Below are 25,167 nucleotides of genomic sequence, written 5' to 3'. Positions count from 1 at the left end.
TAAATGAGTGAAGTGATTTTATTAATATTCATAAACATTATTTGTAAACATAAGTGGAAGTTCAATATATAAGTCAAAAACACAGTTTGTACAGTTCCAGTGAGCTTAAACATCAGTGTTTTGATATTAGTTTTGTTTATTTAACACTCTTAGGCAAGCTTCCCATCCCTCCACTCAGACCATTTCTGATGAAGCTTCAGTGAACAGTAGGTGGATGAACTGAAGAACCAGATGAATCTCTCAGCTCCTGCAGGTCTTGGGATTTCCTCCTTCTGAAAGGACATGCCTTTCAGAGATACTACAAATCTCCAATTGATAGTTTTTTTTGTTTTGGGGTTTGACACAGGCTTTTTTCAGGTATCCAGTGTAGACACAACACTGGTTCATCTGGGTTAGGTTGCTTTTGTTGTCTTGAATGATTCATAGGTGAGTGTTAAGCAGCTTAACAAAGAAAACATTCACGTGAAAATGGTCAGGTACTAGTACCAGACTGAAAATACGTGAAAAAAGCAGAAACTTTGAAAGCCAGAAGAACTACTAAAGACTATTTTAAGAAATGATTGTCTGACAAACTATAAAGAAATAAGGGGTGGCTCAAGACTTTTACACAGCAGCCTATTGTACTTGATAAATAAAAGGAAACGCATATGAACATCTCATCTTACTTTTTTACCCAGACCAGCTGCTGATTACTCAGTTGCCTGGTGATCAACATCGATTTTCAGCAGGATCAGCTCGTCTCTTTTTGAGTCGCATCTTGTAAACTTGAGTCGATGTCTTGAGCTGTAATCATAAAGCGTTAATGTCCGTATTTGAAATCGCAGACTGGGTTTTATATTCGCCAGTTGGATTGGACGGACACTGATGTGGTTGCAAAGCCGAAGTCTCGGCTCCCGGACTTTCTCTGAAACCATTATAGTTTTTGTTTTGCTTTTTTCCAGTTTATTTTTTTAATATTATAAAAGACCTTCTGGAGTCTGGTCTCTGCACTGAGCAGATGTGCATTTATTTGCGTACTTATTTATTTTAGCATTTTTCGAATCACCTTTAATTTCAGTGATCACCAGAAAGAGTGCAGGTTCAGCCGCAAATGTCCCCACTTTCCCCGAAATTAAACTTTGCCACTTTTGCTGTTGCTGCAGAGACTGATTCTGTGTCGTCTCTGTCTCTACAGTTGTTCCACTCACGCTGTGCCAAAGATGTCCCGAAATTAAACTGAAGAAGGAAACGCATTTCAGTTGTGGTTATGTGTCCGTCTACGTACGCGTTTCCTTTTGCTCTGACACTTTTGAACCTCTGAATTTCGGTTCCCAGAACTACGTGAAACATTGAAACCATTCTTTGGCGCCATCTACTGAAACTTTAACGTGCTGCAGTTGGCGGTAGAGCTCACATCTAGAATTAGCTTTTTTTAATCTGCTCTTAATTTGAAATAAGTCTAGATCCAACAGGTCGCCTGTTGGGTTGTTTCTTTTGAGAATCTCTGATGTCCACGCTTGGGTTGCTCTACAATTCAACAGGACTTTGTTGCTTATTTACAGACATTCTTTTAACCACTTCAGCTGTAACAGGTAATCAACCCATCTAGTCTTAAGGGTAGGGTTGGGCTTGTTTTACTGTGTTTTAATGGCACATTTTCAAAGAACAGATCCATTCAATTTTCTTCTGCTTATCTAGTTATCTATACCCTGGACAGGTAACCAGTCTATCACAGAGGTAAGGCAGAGATTCATGCCCACATTCACACCTATTTTTGGACTGTGGAGGAACCCACTTAGACACGGGGAGAACATGCAAACTGCACACAGAAAGGCCACAGACTAGATTCGATCCCATGACATGACAGCGTTACACAGTGGCCGCAGGTTTCTCGCCTACACATCCGCAATGCGAATCTTCCACCATCTTTGTGGTGTTCCACCATCACAAAGATGCTCTATTGGATTGAAATATGGGGATTAGGATTGTGGAGCTTTATGACACCAACACAGAAGGTCATCTTGACCTTGTTGCTACGATTTGATTGGCTAATTAGATAATAACATTTATAGGCAGGTAAACAAGTGGCCCTAACAAGATGGCCTCTTACTTTAAGTGATAATCCAAATGCCTCTAGGTGGGTTGATAGTAGCCTAAAAGATGTTGAGGTTGAAATACATCACACATCAGCATTTTGAGAAAAAACAAACAAAAAAACCCCAAAACAAACACCAGGAGTAGAAGTTACTAGAAATCAGTTTTTTGCATTTGTCTCTAAATAAGAACAACTAACACAGATCATTGTCAACACTTTTTATTCTTTACAGTCTATACATAGATCTAAATTCAGGCAAGTCTCAAACTTGCTACAAAAAGAAATATCTCCTCTGCCACCAGAGGTTGACCTAGCCTCTTTTGGGCCAGTATTGCACTCTGGGTGATGTAGGCGCAGTAAAGGTGAAAAACTAAGTGAGCTGTCAGAGGGCCTGCCACAGGAAAAACTCATGCAGCTTTACACAGTACTCTGGGTAGGAATTAAAGCATGCTACAGACAGACATAAATATTCTGGAGACAAGAACAAAAGACATACAGTAGCTAATTATAAACAACTTTAGGAAACACATGTTCATTTGATAACAAAATCTTAGTTTTTGTAAAGAAATGACATTAATAAAAATATAATTATTTTCTTGTGCTACTCTGTTAAAGACACTCAGTTCTTCAAGTCTCTGACTGAAGCAAAAAGAAATCTGTAGTGCTTGGAAAAAGTCTAAATAGGATGACAGTATGTTGTACATAAATGTTTTTTTTATAGAAAACAGAAGTTGTGCATTAGTTGCTCCTCTTGCACAGCTGTGTATAAACTAGTAGTCCCTGAAGCTCAAAGTTATGTCAAATTAATTCATGACAGTTTACAAGTACAAGTGTACAGTTATACTCTCTTTCAGTAGTCTAAGTCACACTTTATGGCTTTTTCTCTTTTCAGTGTTACAAATACACTGCTGCAGGCCACCAGATAATAAACAAAAGCCTACGCATGCACGCAGCTGTGCTTGCACAGAGCGAACACACAGGAAATCCCACACTGCTGCTAAGTGAAAATTTAGAAATATACATAAATGACTGTGTGTAGAAGTTGGTTGTTTTTGTATTTTGTTTTTGTTTGGTTTTTTACAGCCTCAAGCATTCCAGGATGAACATCTGTACAGTTTTATGGGGAACACATGCAGTGTGTATTTAAATAATCATCCACATTTAGGTTTGTAGAGACACTGATATGATCTGTCCACACTCCTTACTCTCTCTTCTCCACAACCAGCTATTACAGTTGGTGCAAACACATAGAAATGCTATACATGACATCCACAAAGTGACATGAACCTGAAAATCTGAGCGTAAGTAGATGCTCAAATTCCAACAGCAGCTTCAGGAGTGCCAGGACCAGTAGTGTCAGGTGTGAAAAGCAGATCGTGGAAAAATGAGAGGAGCAATAGCTGTTTGACAGAGTATCGGAATAACCGGAGGTTGAAGAGGTGTTTGCAGGAGAGTGCTCTTCGGTGGGATGCCAAATTGAGCGAGGTGGAAGGAGATGGAGGGCTAGTGGTCAGTTACAGAAGGCCAAGTGGACCTGCTGCCCATAGAAGGGGTGGTTGGAGCGCTCGGCTACAGCCCGCCTGGCGATCTCCTCACTGGGGAAGGTGATCAAGGCCTCGCCGCTGCATTGCCCACTGAAGTTATACAAGATGAGAACGGCGTCTGGCTGAAGCTGCAGGGAAAAAAAAAAAAAAGTGATGAAGTCAGTAAGTGTATTTTTAATGTAACTGGAGCATGAAAACACCAGGGGGAGCCCACAAAGCAGAGGAGGAATAATGCACTGGGAAAAGACCATCTCATCAAACCGGTCCAGTCAGAAAGCAACAAAAAGTTTGAAGAGAGAAGCAGAGCACATGCTGTTCTCAGAGACCTGAAACCCAAAAGGCATGTTTAGATGCAACACAATCATTGGTTAGTTTGCATGCATTCAGATCCTGCACCAAAATCCGCTCAATGCAACAAAAGAGCTTGCATTCCTTCAGGCATGCAGGTATGTATCAATCCACTGATCACAACAGCAGTGACAGCAGCAACAATCCATGAAGCCTTTTATCAATCACATGTCACAGCATTACAAAGGGAGACAGTCATAACATTTTCTTTTGTGAATACAGCCAAAAGTAATGATTGACATCATGAAATAGGCTGGATCACTTGACAGTGCAGAATCATGATCAGTTCCTACTGCAATTTATACATCAGTGATTCAAAGTCTAAATACTGTCTTAGAAGTACTTGCTGACAATTTTAAAGCTAGTATAGATTTCTATCTGATGTCGTGCGACGGCCAAAACAGTAAGATGTTAGTCAAGTCTAGGACATGCACTCTCCCTCCACTCCACTTCTCTAGTCCGGAGGCTCTTCTTACCTTGGGGCGAGTCCCTAAAGACAGAGCCATTCTTTGGGCTGAATCAGACTCCTGGCCTGTTCGCTCATCTGAACCACGCCGCTGTACTCGTCAGGGGCGTACTACAGATACAGCATAATGACGGACACACAGTCAGGGTGGGAGCCCTCCACATGGCAGTAAACAGTTTTGGGGAAAATATGTTACATGTTATTTGAAGGAGGAAAAACCACCCACCCACCCCCACACACACACACACACACACACCCACCCACACACACCCCTCTGAGAAGGTGTCATTTTACACTACAGAGTGTTTAGTGAGGGGAGTGTGTGGTAAAGGATACCAGTGTTGGTATGGGAATAGTTTTCTCACCCAGGACCAGTGTGAGACTAGCTATTGTAGCCAGAAAAACACACTCCAACAGGGATACAATTGCAATGGTTCAGCCAACAGTCAGACACACACCTCTGCTACTTCCAACAATGTTGAGTGTGCAACTCAAAACAGTTTATTTTTCGGAACCTGATATTTGCACAGATTTATAAAACAGATGAACCATGAAGACCAAAAGCAGATGGCAGATCTTTGCCCCAATAACAACAGCAGCAACAACCACCACCCTATGACACCTCAGGCCCCACCCCTCTCCCTCCCCATCTTGGGAAATGTCTGATGCCACACCTATCAGTGTTCATACCTGCTTCAGGGGACTCCACCTAACTTGGACTGGCAGCATTAGACACGGGAAGCAAACAGGAGGGGGAAGAGCACAAGTGCATACATGTCCCTTTAATTGAGTAGTACTATAGTGTAATTTTGCAATGAAAACAAAGTAAATGTGCCGAGTGGTTCAACAGTTAGAAACTTTCATGTGGCACTCCCCCACTGTGGGAAGAGTAACTACCAAATCATTGCAAGAAACTGACAACAATTATCCTGTCACTATTCAAGGCGTTATCTCAAAAGCTTGGCTACAGCTAAAATTCATTTATGCATCTGATACATCCAAATACAAGACAGAAAGCTTTTCAAGTATCTGGCTCCACATTTCCTGTGAATTAAAACATTCATTTCAGAGTTCCATGTACTGACCTGGTATCCCTGGAAAAAGCTGAGGATGTCCTTGACTCCAGTATTGTAGGGCAGACCCTGCATCCTGACCAGGGCACCATGCTGGGGTAGTACAGGAGAGGCGGCAGCTGCAGCATGGTGGGGTTGAGCTGCAACTGCTGCTGCCACTGCGGGTGAAGCTGCAAAGTAGCCAACTGTGGAGGGAGACACTGGAGGGCTGGAGAGCAAATGGGAATAAGTGGAAAAGCAAGGTTATGATGAATACTAAAATTTCCACCTTACAGTTGTATTCTTCTGGCAGCCTGTGATGCTGCAGTTTAACCTTTGACCTTTATCAGTTTGTCTCATTCGACATGTGCTTTAGATCACAATGTACTTACCTGGGGTAATAAGCAGTGTAGTTCATGTTCATGTTCATATAGAGATGTGGTTGAGGGGGGTAGTACGCCAGAGTGTGAGCAGGGCTGTGTGCGGTGGTCTGAGGAGGTCTGGGAGCGGCAAGCAGGGGAGGCTGGTAGAGGGCAGCTTCAGAGAGAATGGCAGGTGGAGTGGGGAATGCAGCATAGGCAGTGGGGGGAGACAGACCTACAGAAAGAGACAGAGGTATGCATGTGTAAGGTGTGTGTACAGTCCTGCCACAAGTAAAGTGCTGTGAAGTATATGAATCAACTGAGCACGCTGCATGACTGTCTCTGGATAAACTGCAGAAGCTGTCATAAACATGTCACAACACATTCCTATGGTTGACAAACTTAGGACTGCAAAATTGTGTTAGATGTCAGCGTTCAAACGGCTCTGAAAGGTAAAATAAATCAGACTAAGAAACAAATGGAGAGCAGCTGCTGCACACAAAAAGGAAACAACAATGGCCTTTTTGAGTAGAGCATTTCACACACTGCACCTTTAAGGTAGTCAAACATGTAGGGATGCACTGATTATAACCCAGCTATAAAACTAAAAACTAAAACTATAAAAATAGATCTAGGCCAGAAAAAATGACTTGAAAGCCCCCTAAAGACCCATCAGAATTTATTTACGTAGCTCGCAGTGTCCTTCATGGTGCAGTGTAAACACGCACAAATGACGGCACAGATCTATTTACAGACAAACAGCCACTACGTGTGCGAAGCTGTGGGCAGTTCCAGTGTTAGTCAGGCAACATGGTACCAGCACTGCTGATCTTCTGGCAGATTTAGCATTTTTGGGGTCAGTTTGAGTAAAATTATGTTCAAAAAGAGATTACCTCAATTCTTAATTCTAGTTAGGATATAGGTGAAAAAGAAAAACTAACTTTATTAAGTAGGTATTTAGCAAATTTAACACAAAGTGTCAACATTTGATAATTAAAAAAAGAAATAAAAATATGTTGCTGTCTTCCTCTTAAATTAACCCTCTAGTAGCAGCTACATTATATCAGTGAATTCCAGCATGGTACCGTGATGGGATGCTACCTGTGCAACAAGTCTGGCTGGGAAATTTTAACACTACTAAATATTCCAAAGTCAACTGTTAAAGTGGAAGTGACTGGGAACGACAGCCACTGAGCCAAGAACAGGTAGGCCATGTAAAATCAAAGACTGGGGTCAGCAGATGGTGAGGCTCATAGTGAGCAGAGGTCACCAACTTTCTGCAGTGTCAGTCGCTACCTCCAATCGTCATGTGGCCAGCAGAAGTGTAGTGTGTAGAGAGCTTCGTGGAACGGGTTTCCAAAGACAAGGAGCTACATCCATCCTTACATTACCAAACACAATGTAAAGTGTCAGATGCAGTGTTGTAAAGCACTGGGTTCTGGTGTTGTCTGTGCAGATGCTTGCAAAGAACTGTTGTTGTTGTATATAAGCTTGTGTCCCGATAACTTAAGAACCTTTGTAATGCAAGTAGCAGTATAACTGTAACTGTAATGTGAGTGTTGAATTTAGTGCAGTGCCTTACTGAAAAATGTAAGGTGACTACAGTGAAGACTTGCTTTGGAACGAACGAACGAACTACAACCAATACTGTCAAGACTTCGCGTGAATGACCTGTGATTGACAAGTTGTTAGCCATACTCTAAATGTCCTCATTTATGACTAATAATGTCTATAATTTTCAAAATGAACCTTGTGGTTTATGACCTGAAACTAGCAACAGAGTCTATAAAGGAATCAGGAAAGTGTGTAGCAAAGGAAATGAGCTCTGTTTATCCATAGACTTCTATACAACCGGGCACCTTTTTGCAGTTGGAGGACTCCGCCTATGCTGCCCATTAAAAAGAATGCAGATTTAAGGCGCTTGCACACTGGCCTCACCTTTCATTTGAATATGACCTATGGCTTTGTTTTGTTTACAGAGGTCAAGCGTCTGATTGAACACAAATACAGGCACCTTTTTACTAACCACTATTTAACATGCTCACCACTAAACACAAAGTACAGCTGAAGCTAAGATGTTGATAAAGCGTGACTTAAAGATGATGAAATTTAGTGTTATTACAGCTCATTCTTAGGGAGACTTTAATCCTTGTACAAGACCGGCCTTTGGCATGTTTTAATCTGGTGGAGAAGTGCTGGAACCAGAAAAGATTAAGCGGAATTTCCAACATGGTAGCATGGTTTTCAGATATTATTATTATTATTATCATCATCATCATCATCATCATCATCATTCATATGTTACTGCAACTCTCGCTTATGTGGACCTTATTTGGTGTTTTTGACTTACAGGGAAGCTTGCAGGGGGGTGGGGAGAGCCCGCTGCGGTTCAGAGTTCCTCCCATCAGGACAATGCTCATTTCCTCTGTGGAGCACTGGAAGACCTCCACATACCGGTCCTTCATTGTCTTTTTATGGCACTTTTGGGCTACCATAAATGCCTTGTCAGGTGACTTCATCTGGATGAAGGCATCACCAGAGGGCCGTCCCTGCACAGACAGGGGTAGAAATCCAATTAACAAATGACTGAATGAATGTGTGTTTGTGTGAAGTGTGAAGTAAATCTGTGGGGAAAATAATTTTAACAGTACATCGAGCTGTTCTGGACTCGCAAATATTGCCCCTCCCAAGTTTTTTTTTTTTTTTTAACTTAGGAAAATGTTACCAAAATAAAACTAACAGACTTAAAAAACTTTTTCTCATTTTTAGAGATTTGCGATGAAGATGTAAGTGAAAATGCTGTATGGCTGTTATTTTTAAAGATAGTATTAAGATATTGAGCTTTAATATTTCAAGTATGCCTGGGCCCATGACTTTCCAATAGGCTGACCTGTTGGTTGAGGACCATGTGGACTCCGTGGGGTTTGATGTCAACAGTGTGCTCTCCCATGAACTCCAGGATATCTTCAATGCCAGCAGTGTAGGGCAGACCACGGAGGCGTACGCAGTCGCGAGTGCTGCTGGCTGCTGGAAGGAACTGAGGTGTTGTGAGGACTGGGACAGGCATGATTGGCGAAGGGGGCAATGTGGAGATCAGAGGTGTGGACATGTAGCGGTTCAGAACCTGGAAAGCACAGACACATACAAAATAAATAAATGAATCTTGACTGCATATGCAAGAAGCATTAAAAAATGTACAACAAATACATATAAAGTAACAGAGTGTCATGGTGACTAAAAAAAAAAAAAATACACACATTGCACAGATGATTTTGTCATCTATAGTATTGCACAAACTCCAGTATTGTCTGATTTATTGATACCTCGCACTCTGGATACTATGTTTTCTCACTTCTCTATGTTGCCATAACACTATTTATTTGGAAACCCGAAGAAACAGCTGCTGTGGACCTCAGGCCATGGTGACTGTCATCACTCTCTCTCACACTTGCACAAAAACGACTTTCTTAGGCTATTTTGAGAGCACTAAAGAATCAATTGAAAGTGTATTACACAACACAAACCCATCTAATAAGTATCTTGCACGGGAAACTTTCTTCTTCTTTTTTTGAATAGCACATGTTGTTTTTCTTGCATTACAACGAGTATCTAAGTGCAAACAGTTATATGTTGTCTTTTTGTTACATCAAAAACTACAGCTAGAAAAACTTTCAGGCCACACAACTGGAAGAATGTACCTGTTGCACCTCTGCTGCAGTGCTCCGAAACAGCTCGATATAACGCTTCCCGAGGATCTGTTTGTGTTTCTTCAGCGCATTCTGGGCATACTCTTCACAGGAAAAGAGCACAAAGGCGTCACCAGTGGGTCGCCCATCTGGGTACTTAACAAACAGGAGACCCTCGGTGCCATCTGTAACTGGGCTCTCAGGACCAAGGAAAGCCAACACGTCCTGTGGTGTGGCAGTGAATGGTAATCCCCGCATACGGATAATTACTTGATTCTCCTTGGACAGGAACTGGGCCACCTCATTAGATGTACCTAGAGTCACGGAGGACAGAAAGGATCAAGCTCGCTGCACCATAGGATCTCCAAAAATCACTTTTTAATTCTCAAAAAGTTCTATTCACTCTCTGCTGACTAAGTTACTTTTAACAGCCACCCTGAAAGTAAATCTTGTTATATGGAGTATTTGCATTTGTCATAGTTTATTAGTCCACAAGTTAGGAACAACAAAGCTGAGTCATAAATCAGACTTTTGACTCAGTAACAAGATCCATATATTTAATGAAGTTTTTGAATTGCTGTTGGGACAATCATTCAATTCCAGTGACCCAAAGAAAAGCTGAAAACTGAGGATTTAACAAACATGAAGCATGAAATGCAAGCCATCATATTTCAGCTCAGCCTAAAACAAAGTGGTGGATCAACTAACTAAGTGACCTATAGATGCCATTATGTCAGCTAGTCTACAATATTAAATATCTGAAAAATTAAGGTATTTTATGTTATCACCCACAAATTATAAAATTTAAACATTTCTAGATGAAATGAAATGTATCATTTCCTGCAATCCATTAAATTCTAAACTATAAACAAAAATACAAGCTGTGGTAGAAAAGGCACACAAGTAATGCAGCACGCAGTTCGTTTCTGCATGTGTGGTGTACAGACAAAGCACAGATCAGTGCTGTGCTCAAAGACAGACTGTGCAGTTTAATGCACAATAAATTAGTATGGAATCAGGGTTTGACATGTAAACCTTTGGGGCAAGCTTGGCTAAGAGAAATGAAGCTGAAAGAAATCCTAGAAATGCCTGTATTTTGCAGCCATGTATAATTTGTAAAGTGACTTCTTAAGAAACTTAAGCTGTCACATTTTATTGTAAGAGGGATATGAATGTGTGTCTTAAATTTTATGGTCACCCATTTAATGTTGAGAATTTAAATCTAATTTAAAAGTGGAGAAAACAGCAAATATTAAGGAACAACTCTTAAGCTGCTTGAAACTGTGATACTGGTTAATAAAAGATCGTTCAAGATAAACAGATGAGGTTACAATTACATACATCTTATTAAATGAAGTTAATTGTTAAGGAGGCTGCTCAGCCTGACACTTTTGACCAGCGTTGACCATGGGCAGATTTAACTTAACCAAGTTAAATTTTTCTCTTTGGTTTACAGTTTCTGTAAATTGTGTCCCTCATTTAGTGAGCTTCAGGGCAAGATCAGTTTGGGTGTGAGACAAAAACAGCAAAAAGAGGCTATATTTACTTGGATCAGCCTTTAAAGAGAAGGTTTACAGACACAAATGGTCTTGTTCCACCACAAAGTCAATTATAAAATTTGCAAATAATTCCTTCTGGCATAATGCAGAATGTATGTTTAATTGCATTATGCATTACATTATAACAATAAGATTTATAAAATGTGCAGTAACAAATGCACAAAGTACAAAAGTACATAGGGAAAAAAAAAAGAAACTTCACAACTAATCAGATCAAGAATTTAAATGACTCATCTCCAGATATTAATTTTATATGATATGTGATCAGGTTAATATAATTTTTGGTTCAATGGCTTTAATATTTCTTCTTTATTGACCCTGTTTCTTCTACCTTTACTCAGTAAACTCAGATCGACAGCCTAAAGGTATTTTTGCAGAGGATGGAAAAATGTTAGATCTTTCAATTTCAAGCTTTACATCCAAAACAATGAAACAATCTAATCTACACATCTGTTTACATGTTTACTGCTTTCATTTATCATGCATTGTGTCTGCTTCTCCACTGTTTGCTTAAAGTTCACTGTGCTATCGATATGTATTGATTCTTAACCCACTGACTAAAGTCCAGGGTCTAACAAGCAGCCAGTGTAAGTTCTCTGCTGCAAGCGGCTGTGCTTCTTTTGACTGCTATCTCTACCCTTGTGTTACTACTGGTTTCCTCTCAGGCCCCAGGCCATGCCTTTGTCTCTTCACACCCCTTTTGTGTTAGCACCGAGTTGGTCCTTTTACTGGGCGACAGCCCTCTTTCCCTCAGGGGGAATGGAGCCGGAGGCTAAACTGAACAGAACAGGTGAACTGCTGTTAGCCCAGAATAAAATTTCTTTCCAAGTGGCCTCAGAGGGGTTGGCCTAGGAAAGGGGAGATTAGCAAGGGATGGGGGCTGTGGGGGATACACCTCACAAAGCGCCTTTCATTAGTCTGAGATAAGGGAGCCACTGGGATGAGGCAAACACACAGGTAACAAGAGAGTTAGAGCACAGAGGAGATCCCTTCTTTTAAGAGAGAAAAGTGGTGAACTTTTACAGATGCGAGAGGGTTTTTTTCTTTTTTCAAAAGTGCAGGAAAGCCATGAAACAAAATGCTACCTCACACTGAGAAAGTCTTTCAGTATGACCATGTAATCATGGTCAGGTGAGAGGAGAAAAAGAAAGAAAACCCCCCCCCCTGAAATCTGACCTCCAGCTATCTTGAGGAATTCCTCTCCTGTGGCCTTGTAGACCTGAAAAACACGAGATGAAAACTTAATATGAATATGTGACTACGATTTCAGGCAAAAATCCAATATGTACGTCAAACACCCAACTTTTAAGCAAGGAAAGAAGAAAAATCACGTCACAAAACTCCTTCATAAAACTGATGGTATTAATTTGATTAAATCTCACATTCAGCTCGACTTCTTAATGACATCAAAAGAGGACTCTAAGCAGATTTTTTTTTAAATTCCCCCCAAAAAAACTACGCCATGGAGCCACAACTGAACTGAGAGAACCTTACCTCAATGTAGCGGCTGCCCATGTGGTGTTTGTGGCGCTCCAATGCCAGGTCTCGGTGTTCAGAGTTGATGAAGCGAACTAAGGCCTCGCCATTCCTCCTGCCCTGAGCATTAAGACACAGCGCCACACCACCTCTGAAACAAGGGCACCGATAAATGAATGCAAGGGACAATTACCTATATCTGCTGGGTTCTCAAACAAAATCTTCTCCATCTTAAATTTCTACCACCGTGACTGTCATGTCATCGCCATCAAAAACTCTAACAAAGCCTGACTAAGTCGTTAATTCAGCAAAACTAGCATTTTGTAATCTGGCAGTTAATATAACATCTGTTATGCCTCCAGTCTTTTAGCTCTGTGTGAACAGATTGGCTGCTGCCAGTATATTGTGAAGGCATAGCATGTCAGACTCTCAGACAGAAAAAGCATAATAACAGAAATATTTCTAGAAATCATTTTTAACAGTATAACAGTGGATGTTAAAAAGATGACTAGCAAAGATTAGGCTGTACTTGGACACAGCAATTGTTTCAACAAGGTCAGGTTTCCATTGGGCTTTAAAAGCATTTCATAATCTGAAAAGTACGTTAAAGGAAAGAGTAACAGAATAAAGTTCCCCTAACTGCAAACGTTGACAAATTCTGTGACTAACATGTTAAAAGCTCAAAAGACATTTTGATAGATGAGCACAAAATCCAACGTACTTGGCGATGTTGAGGCCTTTAAAGAAGCGAGCAATGTCTTGGTCTGAGGACTGCCATGGAAGCCCTCGTGCTCTGATCACAGTCTCACTGTCCACTGGCTCAGTCTTACTGCTGCACCAAACACCATGTGGGGAAAATTTAAATAAACAAATAAAACTATTAATAATTTATTTATATATATATAAAATAATCCAGGCAGAATATTCAAAGCCTTGTTGGAAATGACTGGGATTTAGGGAAAACAAACAGAAAAACCTTGATTCTTGTTGCGTTTAAACAGATCGAGTAGACAAGAGGCCACTCAGAGTAAGTGCTAAACACAGTAACACACTCCCATGATTAAATGTCAGAAGGTTGTCGAGGTGAGAGGCTTTTGGTTTTCTGAGAACAGCAGGATTTGGTGCTCTGCTATAAGATATCCTGGTAAGCACTTGATGGCAAAGTTGGACAGCTTTAATAACACACTTGTGGTTTCCTTGTTGCTGTAATCAATGCTAAGAGCCGGAGAGGTCTGAGACCCGAATGTGGTCGAGGGGGGTTGTCAGACTAAACAGCACTGCTGCCTAACAGGTGTGGCAAGAAACTACAGAGATGGACTGAGATAATATTTGTGTTGAAGGTCGATACATACCATGTGCCTGAGTCAAACTTGTAGTTCACTGTTTCAACACAGGAGAATTTGTGATCTAAAAAAAGCAAAAGCAAAACAGCATTATATTATGGGATGTGTTTTTGGCTTATGCACGTCCAATGCTCCCTCTCATGTAGACAGGAACACAACACAAACTTGTAATACCCAGAAACACACTTGGCTGTGATTACAGTGATAGAGTCGGAGCGCTCTGGCTCAGTTTGACATGTTTTCATTGTTACATGTTGCCTCACTTTACTTGTATGTACAAAACTTTTGACAAACAAGTGCTACTTTGTAATACGCATTTTGACAGTGGGTTACAATAAAAAAAAAAATAGTAGTACTTGTTCCTTAAATAGAAATAATATAATCAAGGCACGGTTTAATCATTAACCAACTATCACAGTCACTCTTTTACTTTCTTCCCCGTGTGTGGTGTATGTTTAGTAGTTGGGATAATTCAAAGAAAAGAACAGAGGCTCACTCGTCATAACATCTTTAGCTCAGATGACGCGATTATTTCTGCATTTAAAGTCATTTTTCTTCAGTCAGTATGGCCATTTGTATTTTTTGAACATGTGGTCGTATGAATATGAACCTGTATGTTCACGTGGATAAAATCAGTAACCATGTGAAGAAAAAAAGGATGAACTGCAGCATTCTCCTTTGACTATTTAGCTAGTGTGTAATTTCAGTGTTAGAAATTAAATGACAAAATTCCACTATGTACATTAACATGGTTAAATGTTTGTTGTTTAAACACGAGGGCTTCCAGTTTCCATATTCTTCCTGTTGTGGGCTAATGCAAAGACACAGTTCTGATTATATCAAAGGTAGTCAGAGTGTGTTAACACTAAGTACGATCTCCTTGATCACTTCACTGCTCTTCCTATAGGTCAGTTTGTCTTCTTTCTGTGCCTAATTTAGTGTCAGCTACTAGGTATTAAGCATCTTGTTCAGTGTGAGGTTACTTGAGATAGAAGGCCTGTCATTACTTACTGTGGGGCTCAGCCAGTATGCAGAGCGTCAGCTGCACCATGCTCCTCACCTCCCTCACCCCTATCGACTCCTCTGACACAGCAGGGAGACCAACATCTGCACACAGAGTTAAGGCCGCATCCCAGTTTTTATTCTGACTACATGTTGATATTTTACTACCTTTTACTTGTTAAACTATTATATAATATTTCAGAAAAGTATAAACACTCTGTTATTACGACTCTGTTATTTGTCAGGATTGTTTAGGATTATAAAATGTCCTATTTCAGTGGACATGGTAAATGATAAATGGCCTGTATTTGTATAGCGCTTTACTTAGTCCCTAAGGACCCCAAAGCGCTTTACACTACATTCATTAACCCATTCACACACACACATTCTTGGTGATGGCAAGCTACATTGTAGCCACAGCTGCCCTGGGGCGCACTGATAGAGGCGAGGCTGCCGGACACTGGCGCCACCGGGCCCTCTGACCACCACCAGTAGGCAACGGGTGAAGTGTCTTGCCCAAGGACACAACGACCGAGACTGTCCGAGCCAGGGCTCGAACCGGCAACCTTCCGATTACAAGATGCAAACTCTTGAGCCACGACAGGCTAGCAAAGGATACATTCCAACATTGAGGTGAGTGTGAGCTTCTGCGCAGGGCTAGCATTTGGGCAGCATTTGTGAAACTCCTTTCTCACATCCACAAATGAAAAGAAACACTCAGGTAGGACCAGATTCTGGATAGGAACAAACAAAAAGAAAGTTACTTAGTGCAGCAAAATGACGGTTCGGAAACCGGATATGGAAACTGGATACAGCAGGATGCTAATAAACAAGCAGCTGAAGAGGAGAGAATTTGGATGGAGAGGGTATGTGCACACTAGCATCACACTGTGCTACTGAATAGGAGGTAAATGTAAGTCAAATGGCTATAATTAGTTAGTAATACGAAATCAGTGCATACCAATTTATTACAAACTATAATAAAACTGAACTGAAGTAATCAAAGGGAAAAATCTAGTTTGTTTATTGTTGTGGAAATATGGGTAGAGCAACAATATATATATAAAACAAACATATGAAACATTGATTCTACAAAGCCAGTATTTTCTACTATTGAGTCATGATTCATAAGATTTGTTTCAAATATTAAAAAAAAAATATATATATATATTTTTAAATGTTATTCTCTATGTGTCTCCAGTTTATGAAAACAATGGAGGGAAATAATCACCTTTTTGGAAGCTTCTGGGTGGAGGGCCTGACGAATGACAAGGGGACTGTCCACACAAAGTGTGTACGTGGTCCTGCCAAGGCATTTTACTTCTGATGACACTGACTGCTGGAACTGCACAGATACAGAGAGAGGAAGGAGAAAGGCCACTTTAAGACTGACTGAAGTATTTTTATCCTTCACAAAAAAAAAAAAAAAAAGCAGAACTGTGATTGAAATGGCACCATATTTAAATTGCCTAAAAGAATATTTTAAAGAGCAAGAGAGAAGAAAAGCTAATGGGAAGTAATCCAAAATAAAGTGGGACTTAAAATCATTCCGCTTGCGTCACCTATGGTGTACAAAGGAGTATCTGTTAGTGTACTTGAGATGTAAAGACAGAAAAGTGAAGGTGGTGTTGTGTTTGACATTTGTCTCCTTCTCATTACAAGCGACGCTCGTCTAACAGGTTTCAGTGTTTGCCCAGTGAGGGAGGGAGCAGACAAAAGGGAGGAATTATTACAGCACTGATCACCAGCACCACAGTTTTCTCTTTGTACAGTAGCAGCCAGACGAGTTAAAATCCCAACCCATACAAGTCAAACCTGCTGGTCTCCACTTTGCATAAACACTGATGGCCTCGCCACCCAGTCCCAAATACCATCACCTCCCACATAGCCATGCTTATTTGTAACTACAACATTTATTGAGCCCTCTTCCTTGTATTTTGTCAACCTGTATTGGCAGCAGTTAACTGCCAATGAAGGACACCTCTTGTACAGAAAAACAAATCACTTGCAATCAAATTTTCCATCACATTTTCATACTGTTTTGGCCACCATATTATGAGAAAGCTATTTAAATGTTTCACAAACTTTGTTTGGCTTCCCACCATTTCATGCTGCTTCATAAAGCTGGGAGTTCACTTATTGTTGACACAGCATTTGATTTATAGCAAGCTGCTGTTGGTAGCATTAGGCTTCTTAAAGTTAGGATACTTGTGGAAAATAATTTGGAAACAAAACTTGAGAAAAAATAAACTTCTTCCTTACTAATTTGTCCTTCATGACCAAGATTTAAGATCATCTTTATCTTGTTTCAATACAGGAGGGAATCCATTTACTCTTATACTGTTTTTGGAATATACTTGGGACTAGAGGCTGGCTGGTGAATTAGAGGAAAAATAAAAGGTCAGAGCTGAAAAAAAAGAGGCAGTGCTTGGCTCCTTTCTAAAAGCAGTTTGTGGCTTTGCAGCTTGCAAAATAGGTACAATGTCAACGTAATGTCAAGTTTTCTCAGGACCCCTGCTTTAACTCATGTGCAAACTTGACACAGACTCCAACCAACTTTCAGGGACCTGCAGCTCCAGATAATATCACCATAAGCAAAACAGAACACATATTGGAGAATAGCATTAACAAATAAACAAGTAATTTCTTATCTTCTCAGTCAAGAAAACCCAGAACACTCAAAATCATCTTTGAACCATACCAGTTAGACCACCTGGATCTCATTGACCGACTAGTTTCTGGTGGCCACTGGGTTTGTACGACAAACCTTTAGACAGTCAAGAGCATGTTGGGACCTGCTCCTTAAAAGTCAAGGAGAAATATGGGGGCTATTTGGCAGCATCTACTAACAAGGAAAGAAATGCTTCGGGGTTAGATTAGAGGGGTTTTAGGATGGATGGACAGAAACATGTAAGAGTTTTTAATAAACGAGTCATTGCAACATGAAACCACATGCTCAGCTATGAATGAAACAAATACACAACCTAATTAGCAAAAAAATACACAAACAATTTACGTAACCATTCCCAGAGTTGTTTTGAAGATAGTGGTTTACAGGTAATATGCAAACCACATGAAAAGTAACTCTACTATTCATTGTTCATCAAGATGAAAACCCTCTTCAGTCAATGCATTAATCATTACACTCAAAATAGGCTGCAAATGCAAAAGGAAAAGACGGTTATGCAACTTAAATCCACGACCGCTGAACTCCCTCAAAGATGCAAAGCATCATTTTTGCAAGTTACTTACTAGTCAGGTGTGTGTGAGTGATTCGGTTTATGTATACTTATTTTAAAAAAAGATAAAGACAAAACGTTATAGAGATCAGCTTAGTGCAATATGTATGGACTTAAAATTAGTTTCTATTTCATGTGTACAGCGATAACAGCACTAATATTTGCTCACAGCCATTCATGCAGCTCCACCTTTGCTTTTGTCTAAAGCCGGATTACTGAGAGAAAAGCTATAGAGGATGTAGAGACACACCCTCTCTTTCTCCACAGTGTCAAAATCCACGTTTAAAAAAAGAGCAAACACGAAGAACAGAAAATTAATCAAACAGCGATATCACAGACAAGAGGCCCTTTTTCAGTGGCCACTGAAAAAGGGCCAGTGCTTCTAGAGTAATCTGGTTTTAATTTTAATATTTAGCTAAAGTCTTTTTCTTCTCAGACTGTTGGTGTTTATTCTGCCTGCAGCACGCTCCAGTTCAGTGATCATTATTCCTCACTAGCAAACCTGTCAAAAATGGCTGTTCATTGCAGTCCTGATGTGATCACCAATATCACAGTTGCTGTTTGGTGATGCCCCTTTATAATCTGCAGATTTATCTTTGTTTGAATGAACCAAAAATATTTGTTTGATGAAATTTTTTAAAGTTGCACGCGTTACAGTTTTGCGATTTCTAATTGCTTTCATTTTTATTTTGTTTTGACTTTTTGTTTTTAATTTGAGCTCAGTTTTTGTTTCCAGAATGGCTTTGTTCATTTCTCTTGAGTTTTCATTTGCTCAGTCAAATGCTTGCTTTTAATTTAGTTTGTAATTTTAGAGTTTGCTTTTGGTGACTCAGACTTCTGAACATACAAAGTCTCAATGAATGACCTTCAAAGACCTTCTCAGGCTCTGAACAACTTTTTTAATATTTCAGCTAAAAGTAAACTTAAAAACTATTTGTGAAAAAAAAACAAATAGTTTTTAAATTTACTTTTAGTTAACTATAATCATTTTGCACATTAATGGTGCAACTTTGCGTCTCACTCTCCTCTGAAAGCACTTTTCATGGATAAGTGGGAGGAAGTGGCCTTTGAACATAGTCCTATCAGAGTTTGCGCTCTACTGTAGCTGGACTGTTTGTATGTAGAGGTGAGGTAAGGTGGTGGTGACTGAAACAACCTCTGATAAGAGCGGCTGGGAGTGTCAAAGTGATATCTTTGGGAAACTTTCAACACATGACATGGTCTTCACACTGTTTGCAACTATAGGCCAAAAATCACAGGGGAAATGTTTTACAACAGTAATCAGAATTTATGTGTTACTATAAAGCTAGTTTGCCCTCCTTCACAAGTGATCACCCTACTATGAGCTCTACTAGCTACAAGAGCCCAATTTGTGCGGCAGCTCGCTGGAAAATGAAGCCAAGCCAGTAGTGTCACATGAATTTGTGTAATTCCCCTAAATGGCCACTTAAGGCTTGCCCTGAAGGCAAATCAGTGTCTTTAACTTCTGTTAAAATGCTCAACTTTCCATTTTTTGTGTTCTATGTCCTAGGTATGTTTTTTTTCCTCCTTTTGTTGTTTCTTACAGGTGCAGCAGCTGGAAACACATTGTGCTTTTCTATTTGTGCTGCATCGTTTTATTATATTTTCTTCCCCCTGTCAGCTTAGACTTTGTCATATTACACATAAAATAGAAAAACTGAAATAATACTTGAAATGAATAAATAAACAGATAAAGCCCAACTTTAAACATTTGATTGTAAACTTTACAGCCAGTTTTCTCTTTCCCTTGAATTTTTATATACCTCACCTGTTTAATTTGTAAAATGGTTAAAACATTAATTATTAACAGCATGACCACTTGGTCTGAAAGGTGAATACTGTCAGTGACCGGCCTCACCTCAGCTAAATCGAGTCACAAAACTTGACTTCTTGACTCTGTGTTGTTGCCTTTTGGAACATTTTAATGCAATTTTTGCTGAAGTTAAGATGTCAAGTAGGCTTTGTGTGCGGTAAAGCCCGTTGTAGAATTTTGCCTCTAGTATAGGTGGCTGAAATGTTAATATTTTAATAAAAATCTGTTACTTCACACAAATATAGTACCTATATTTGCAACATGTAATGCCTTGCTAATCAAGTTTGCTTGTATTGGCTGAACTTAGCTTTATATTGTCTTGTTCAAATATGGTCACCAACAAAAATTTAAGGGTTCAAAACCAGGCTTCCCAAATCAGTGCACGCCGTGAGGGCGCATAACATAATAAGAAGCATAAATTCTATTTGTTCTTGCACTGTGAAGACTGAAAACTCACTGTAAGATCTGCAGTGGATCTAAATATATTCAATATCTTCCTTCTGCAGTTGTTGTAATAAACATTTTCGTTTCACATACTAATTAACGGCATGTTTGATTTAGACACACCCAGCAGAAGTAACAGAGCTGTGATGATGGATTGGCATAACTATTTGTGTTAACACAAATCTGTCATCTTTACAAGGCTTTTTGCTGAAATATTCAAATCCTGGTTGTGTGCGAGACTCTTTCGTGTGATTCATCATAAGAAGCATGTCACAACTTGGCTGCCTTTGTAAGTGAAAACCAAATGTTATTAACTTGGATTACTGGATACATTTCTGAAACAGTTGAAACATTTCTATATGCCGTGACTGCATACGAATGTGATATTTCAGCTTCACGGTAATGTAGATACAGTCTGACATTTTTCATAAACACGCTACACGTTGTGTTGCAAGCTGAACAAACCCACACCCTCACAGTCAGAAATAGCTTCGTTACAGCTAAATACAAATTTATTCTGAAAAACATGAGTGGCCTGCAGGTGTGATATGCAAACTATACTGTAAAAAGTGTTACAGCTACAGTGACCTACACATATTTTTGGACTATCATGTTCCACACAAACCTGTTCTGACAGCAGCCTGGTACATTTGTTTGGTATCAAAAAAAAGAAAAAAAAAAAAAAGAAAGAAAAAATAAAGAAAGAAAAAATAAAGAAGGAAAAAAAGACAAGTGTGACAAGTTTCTATACCCAGTGCACCTGCACTGCTGGAAACTGAAAGCTCACCAACCACATAGAGGTTAAAATAATTTTGCTGAGCTGCAAACATAGGGTTGAAAAATGCCCACATATGCTTATATCTATTCTAGACCTTGAAATAGAATGATGTACGGTATATCCTGTGGTTTTTTGTTTTTTTTACTGTGCTGCTTTTGGTATGCAATGGTAAAGCATCATGCAAAACATGTCAGTTTGTTCTGTGTAGGAAAATTAACACACAGTGACTGATAGAAATAGAAGTTTTGACAGTGTTTTGCAGATTGCACCAAAATGTATGGGAGCAAAGTTTTAAACAGTCCTGCTAATCTCTCCAGGCTTCTCTACCTTGATCAATCTTTCACAAAAGAAATGCAGCACATGTCCTTGGGTGCTCTGACCACACAGGTCAATACCATAAGCCCACCACTTTAAAAAAGGAAAAGAAAAGAAAAGGCAACTGCTCGTTTCTCTCAATTCTTATAAGTTGGAGTAGGACATCACTTCTAAATTTTAAACATGAGCCAAACAGCTTCTAGACTGTATATCTGGAAAAATGTCAGTTTTCTTCTCTTCCCCCTATCAACAAGGGTAACACTTATCTCTGAGTGACGAGCAGAGAGAGAACGCAACCAGTGAGACAAAGGTATGAAAAGACCAAACTGATTGCTTGGGTTAATATTTGAAGGTTCAGCACACAATCTAAGCTGGAGTAGCTGAAGCTGAGGTCTTGGGCGACCTGAATGTACATCAGCATGCAAATGAAAACTGTGGAATGTTACATGCTGGGTATAATAATCCCAGGAGCATCACTGCTTTAAAATTTCAGAAGGAATTAAATAAGCAATAAAAACAAGAACGGTAAAACCCAAACAGACCTGCAATCAGACCACAACAGCACAAACATTAACACCAACATATTGCTTCACCGTGATAATGAGAGGTTTTTAAAGTACTACTACTGGAGGGGCAGGAATACTGCATGCAGTGTAAATACACACTCCTTTCAAGGGTGGTTGGAAAAAACATGTTTGGCAACATAAGCACTTTTGCCAACATATACCTCCAGACAGTGGGGACCAAGGGAGGAAATATTACATCTTGGTTATAAAGAAGTGTTGTAACCAGGTGCTAAAGATGAAGCCCAGAACCTGAAAGCTTCCACCCTCCTGTCTGTGCTGCTGCCTAAAACAGAGGTGCGGTCCCAGGTAAACACTCTGCTTTCCAGATGTCTACAGCATACATGAGGCCAGGGCAAGACTAGACCTGCGACTCCTCCTTATCTCCAGACGCCTGAGGCTCTGCCATCATAGCTCTTGAGCTCCTGCAAGCCATCAGCAGAGTTTCACTGTCAGGGCTAAACCAATGACACATCTCAACCAGGTGGAACACCACTTTTAAAAAACAAAAAGATCATGTGGGAAATTTGACACTCCTTACTCTAGCTTACAGCTTAATACCCAGTCAGGCTTGTCATATCGCATCACGCTCTAGGCAAAAACCTGCCAGAAGAAAGTTTTGTGGGTTTAATAAGCTTCTGGGTTTCCCACAAAATGAGCAGCTGCTGTGGTTTTCATACCCGTATGCATCACTTCAAGTTTCCCAATGCGCCTGAAAAGACCAGTGAGACTAACCTGTTGCAGAACTTTGTCCAGTGGCTCAGCTTTGACGATGTCGTCCACAGTCAGCCCAGTCTCCTCTTTACACTGGTCTGTCAGCTCCAAGGTGTCCGGCTTGACAAAACATTTATGAAGCTTCCCGACCTGTGAAAGCATTTAGCGTTTCATGGCGTAGGAATACAGTTTGATGACAAAAAATATGCTAACTTATTGCAAATTAAAGGTCCCCCACATACAGGAAATGAATTGTTTAAAAACAAACAAAACAGAATTGACAATGCAGTCGCAAAAAAAAGCACTCAATTGTCAATAAAGCGTCGTTTACATCGAGAAGCTGACATATTAAACCAAAAAGGTGTGTTTGCCCCCCATTTTCGTCTGTTTTTTTTTTTTTCAAATTTGGTCGCACACCTGTTAAAAAGGTGCGCTAACGACGGGCAGTTGTAGCGTTAGCTAGCATAACAAGACAAGCGGGCTCCACACGGTTTTAGAGAGCACACCATGTTGATTTAAATGTCAGACTCTACAGGTAGACACTATGCCACAAACACTCTGAATACATAAGAAACCGTACAACGAACGAAGGGGGTCAGAAAGGTCCGTACCTTTTTCTCATGTAGATCCACAATTTGCCACACCAAGAGAATTATTTCCCTCTCATCCGAACCCAGTTTACCCCCATTTTCACCAGCTGTTGCCCCAAAGAACACCACCAGAGTATCACTGTGCGAAGCCATCAGGGACCACAAGGGTAAAAACTACAATTAAAGCAAAGATTAAAATAAAAAAAATAACACGAGGGTTCACCTTTTCCAAGTGATAAGAAGAGCGAACAAAAGAGCTGGAAACTCAATTGAGATAAACGGAGAGAGAAAGAAAAAAAGGGGGAGATTATTTTCAGAGGAGCCACGGAAGACTTTGCGGTCAGAGACTCTACCTGTTGCAGTACTTGAGTGTGTTCTATCCAGAGATACTGGTTTAACTGGTAAAGAAGGGTGGAAATCCGTGTTTCCTTCACACGAACTCCATAGCAAGCCCGGAGGTTTTTTTTTCTTCCTCGCCTTACTATTTTTTTCACCGAGTTACCTGTATGGCTGGGCCTTTGCGCGAGCAGAGCCCCAGGGGCGTCGTCTATTGGCTGGTTCGCAAAGGTGAGGGCGGGACGCTGAGGTGAGTGTTGTGATCTCATTGGCTTATTGGTGCTGTTAAATCCGGAAGTATGTGGAAGACAAAACAGGGCGACGATATACCTCCATGAGGCTTATGCGTACGCTGTGCAGTCCACGCCGGGCAACCTGCAGATGACTCTCGGTGATAGTAGAAAACAAGTGAACGGAATCATACACGCACATAAAGGTAAATTAAAGAGAAACTGAACTGCGGGACAAACTCTGTGTATTTCCATTAAAATTAGTTTTGTGCTACCTGAATTTGCAAAAAATATAATCTAAAAACAACCCCTTTATGTGCCAGGTGTTGGGCCTGATGTGCCATTTGGATCACATCTTGTCCAAACATTTGCTTTAACCCATGTCAAACTTGATCTCAAAAGTGACTAGGGTAAGAACAGTTAGTTAGGGACTTTTGCTCCAGCCGTAATTCAGTGGGCACGGTGACAGAAAATATTCCAGCATGTTTATTCTCTAAAAAGGTGTTCATACACTACATGTTTATGCCAGTGGAACTTTGATACAACGAAAGTGTTTCTGCACACAAATTCACACTTATCATTTCACTGTTTGCTTCCTTGTCTTCAGATAATGTTATTTCACTTCCAGAATGAAAACCTGTAAACATGGAGATCATAGAAAAAAAATCTATGTGCAGAACAACATGCATTTGCCTCAGACAAAAGAAAGATTTATTGCTTCTGTAGGCGTCTTAATTGTAATGTAGTTTTAGGTAAACGGTAGTAGTAAATGCAGGGATGAATAAAGGGCAAATGGAAAAATTAAGAACAAAACAACAGGACACATCCTGGAACTTCTACCACAAGAAAGAACAGTGGAATTAGCACTGTACTTTACATTTCCAGCTTGTGATCTTTGTTCTTCCCTCTAAAATCCCACTGTATTGTTATACGCTGCATGTACCTGTCAATAGAAAGTATTTTTCGCCAGAAAATATGGTACTTCAAAATAGCAGTGAAGTTTTCACCAGTCTTTGGCCCAGTTCCCAGAAATCCAAGGTTTTGTTGCTACTGACACTCCCTGTTCTGCCTGCTATGGGCCAACAAACTGCAGTGAATGCAAGACTTTTTGCCTTTTCATGTCCATTCACTCAAAATAAATCTCCCCTATCTCAAGAGTAAGTCCCTGTGTCTCCTTTCTCATGTCGAATCACTATTTCCAGCCAAACCAGT

The 25,167-nt window shown here is 40.1% G+C and overlaps 1 protein-coding gene and 1 long non-coding RNA gene across 14 annotated transcripts; both read right to left on the bottom strand.

Moving 5' to 3' along the window:
* Nucleotides 1-2,277: 2,277 nt before the first annotated feature.
* esrp2 (epithelial splicing regulatory protein 2) lies at nucleotides 2,278-24,009 on the bottom strand. 13 transcript variants are annotated; one of them, XM_085164152.1, is made up of 17 exons: nucleotides 23,743-23,897; nucleotides 23,411-23,563; nucleotides 22,821-22,949; nucleotides 16,144-16,257; nucleotides 15,532-15,646; nucleotides 14,922-15,017; nucleotides 13,920-13,974; nucleotides 13,289-13,399; nucleotides 12,586-12,718; nucleotides 12,268-12,310; nucleotides 9,545-9,846; nucleotides 8,737-8,970; nucleotides 8,197-8,395; nucleotides 5,877-6,081; nucleotides 5,518-5,713; nucleotides 4,443-4,543; nucleotides 3,606-3,746 (listed from the first exon to the last, which is right to left on the bottom strand). In XM_085164152.1, the coding sequence occupies exons 2-16, from the start codon at nucleotides 23,540-23,542 to the stop codon at nucleotides 4,457-4,459; spliced, it is 2,151 nt and encodes a 716-aa protein (XP_085020278.1). In that variant the 5' UTR covers nucleotides 23,543-23,563; nucleotides 23,743-23,897; the 3' UTR covers nucleotides 3,606-3,746; nucleotides 4,443-4,456. The 13 variants fall into 13 exon arrangements, 10 of the variants coding, with proteins under 10 accessions (XP_085020250.1, XP_085020258.1, XP_085020304.1 ...); XM_085164169.1 differs by adding an exon at nucleotides 5,123-5,151 and having other exon boundaries at nucleotides 3,630-4,543; XM_085164124.1 differs by lacking the exon at nucleotides 4,443-4,543 and having other exon boundaries at nucleotides 2,278-3,746.
* LOC146525893 (uncharacterized) lies at nucleotides 18,526-22,691 on the bottom strand. Its single transcript, XR_014874759.1, has 2 exons — nucleotides 22,627-22,691; nucleotides 18,526-22,510 (listed from the first exon to the last, which is right to left on the bottom strand). It is a non-coding gene; the product is annotated as an uncharacterized LOC146525893 (long non-coding RNA).
* Nucleotides 24,010-25,167: the final 1,158 nt, after the last annotated feature.

The sequence above is a fragment of the Neolamprologus multifasciatus genome, chromosome 1, assembly GCF_963576455.1.
Source record: "Neolamprologus multifasciatus chromosome 1, fNeoMul1.2, whole genome shotgun sequence".
Taxonomy (NCBI): domain Eukaryota; kingdom Metazoa; phylum Chordata; class Actinopteri; order Cichliformes; family Cichlidae; genus Neolamprologus; species Neolamprologus multifasciatus.
The sequence above is the reverse complement of the archived record's forward strand: the minus strand, read 5'-3'. Positions and strand labels throughout refer to the sequence as shown.

Bases quoted from the DNA above. Each gene is read 5' to 3' on its own strand.
- esrp2 (XM_085164178.1), bottom strand. From the start codon at position 23,994: ATGAGATCACAACACTCACCTCAGCGTCCCGCCCTCACCTTTGCGAAC. The intron at 15,018-15,531 runs GTATCCTTTGCT...CTCTGTGTGCAG, and splicing joins ACTCACCTCAATGTTGGAAT to ATGTTGGTCTCCCTGCTGTG. The intron at 6,082-8,196 runs GTAAGTCAAAAA...CTCTTTCTGTAG, and splicing joins ACCCCCCTGCAAGCTTCCCT to GTCTGTCTCCCCCCACTGCC.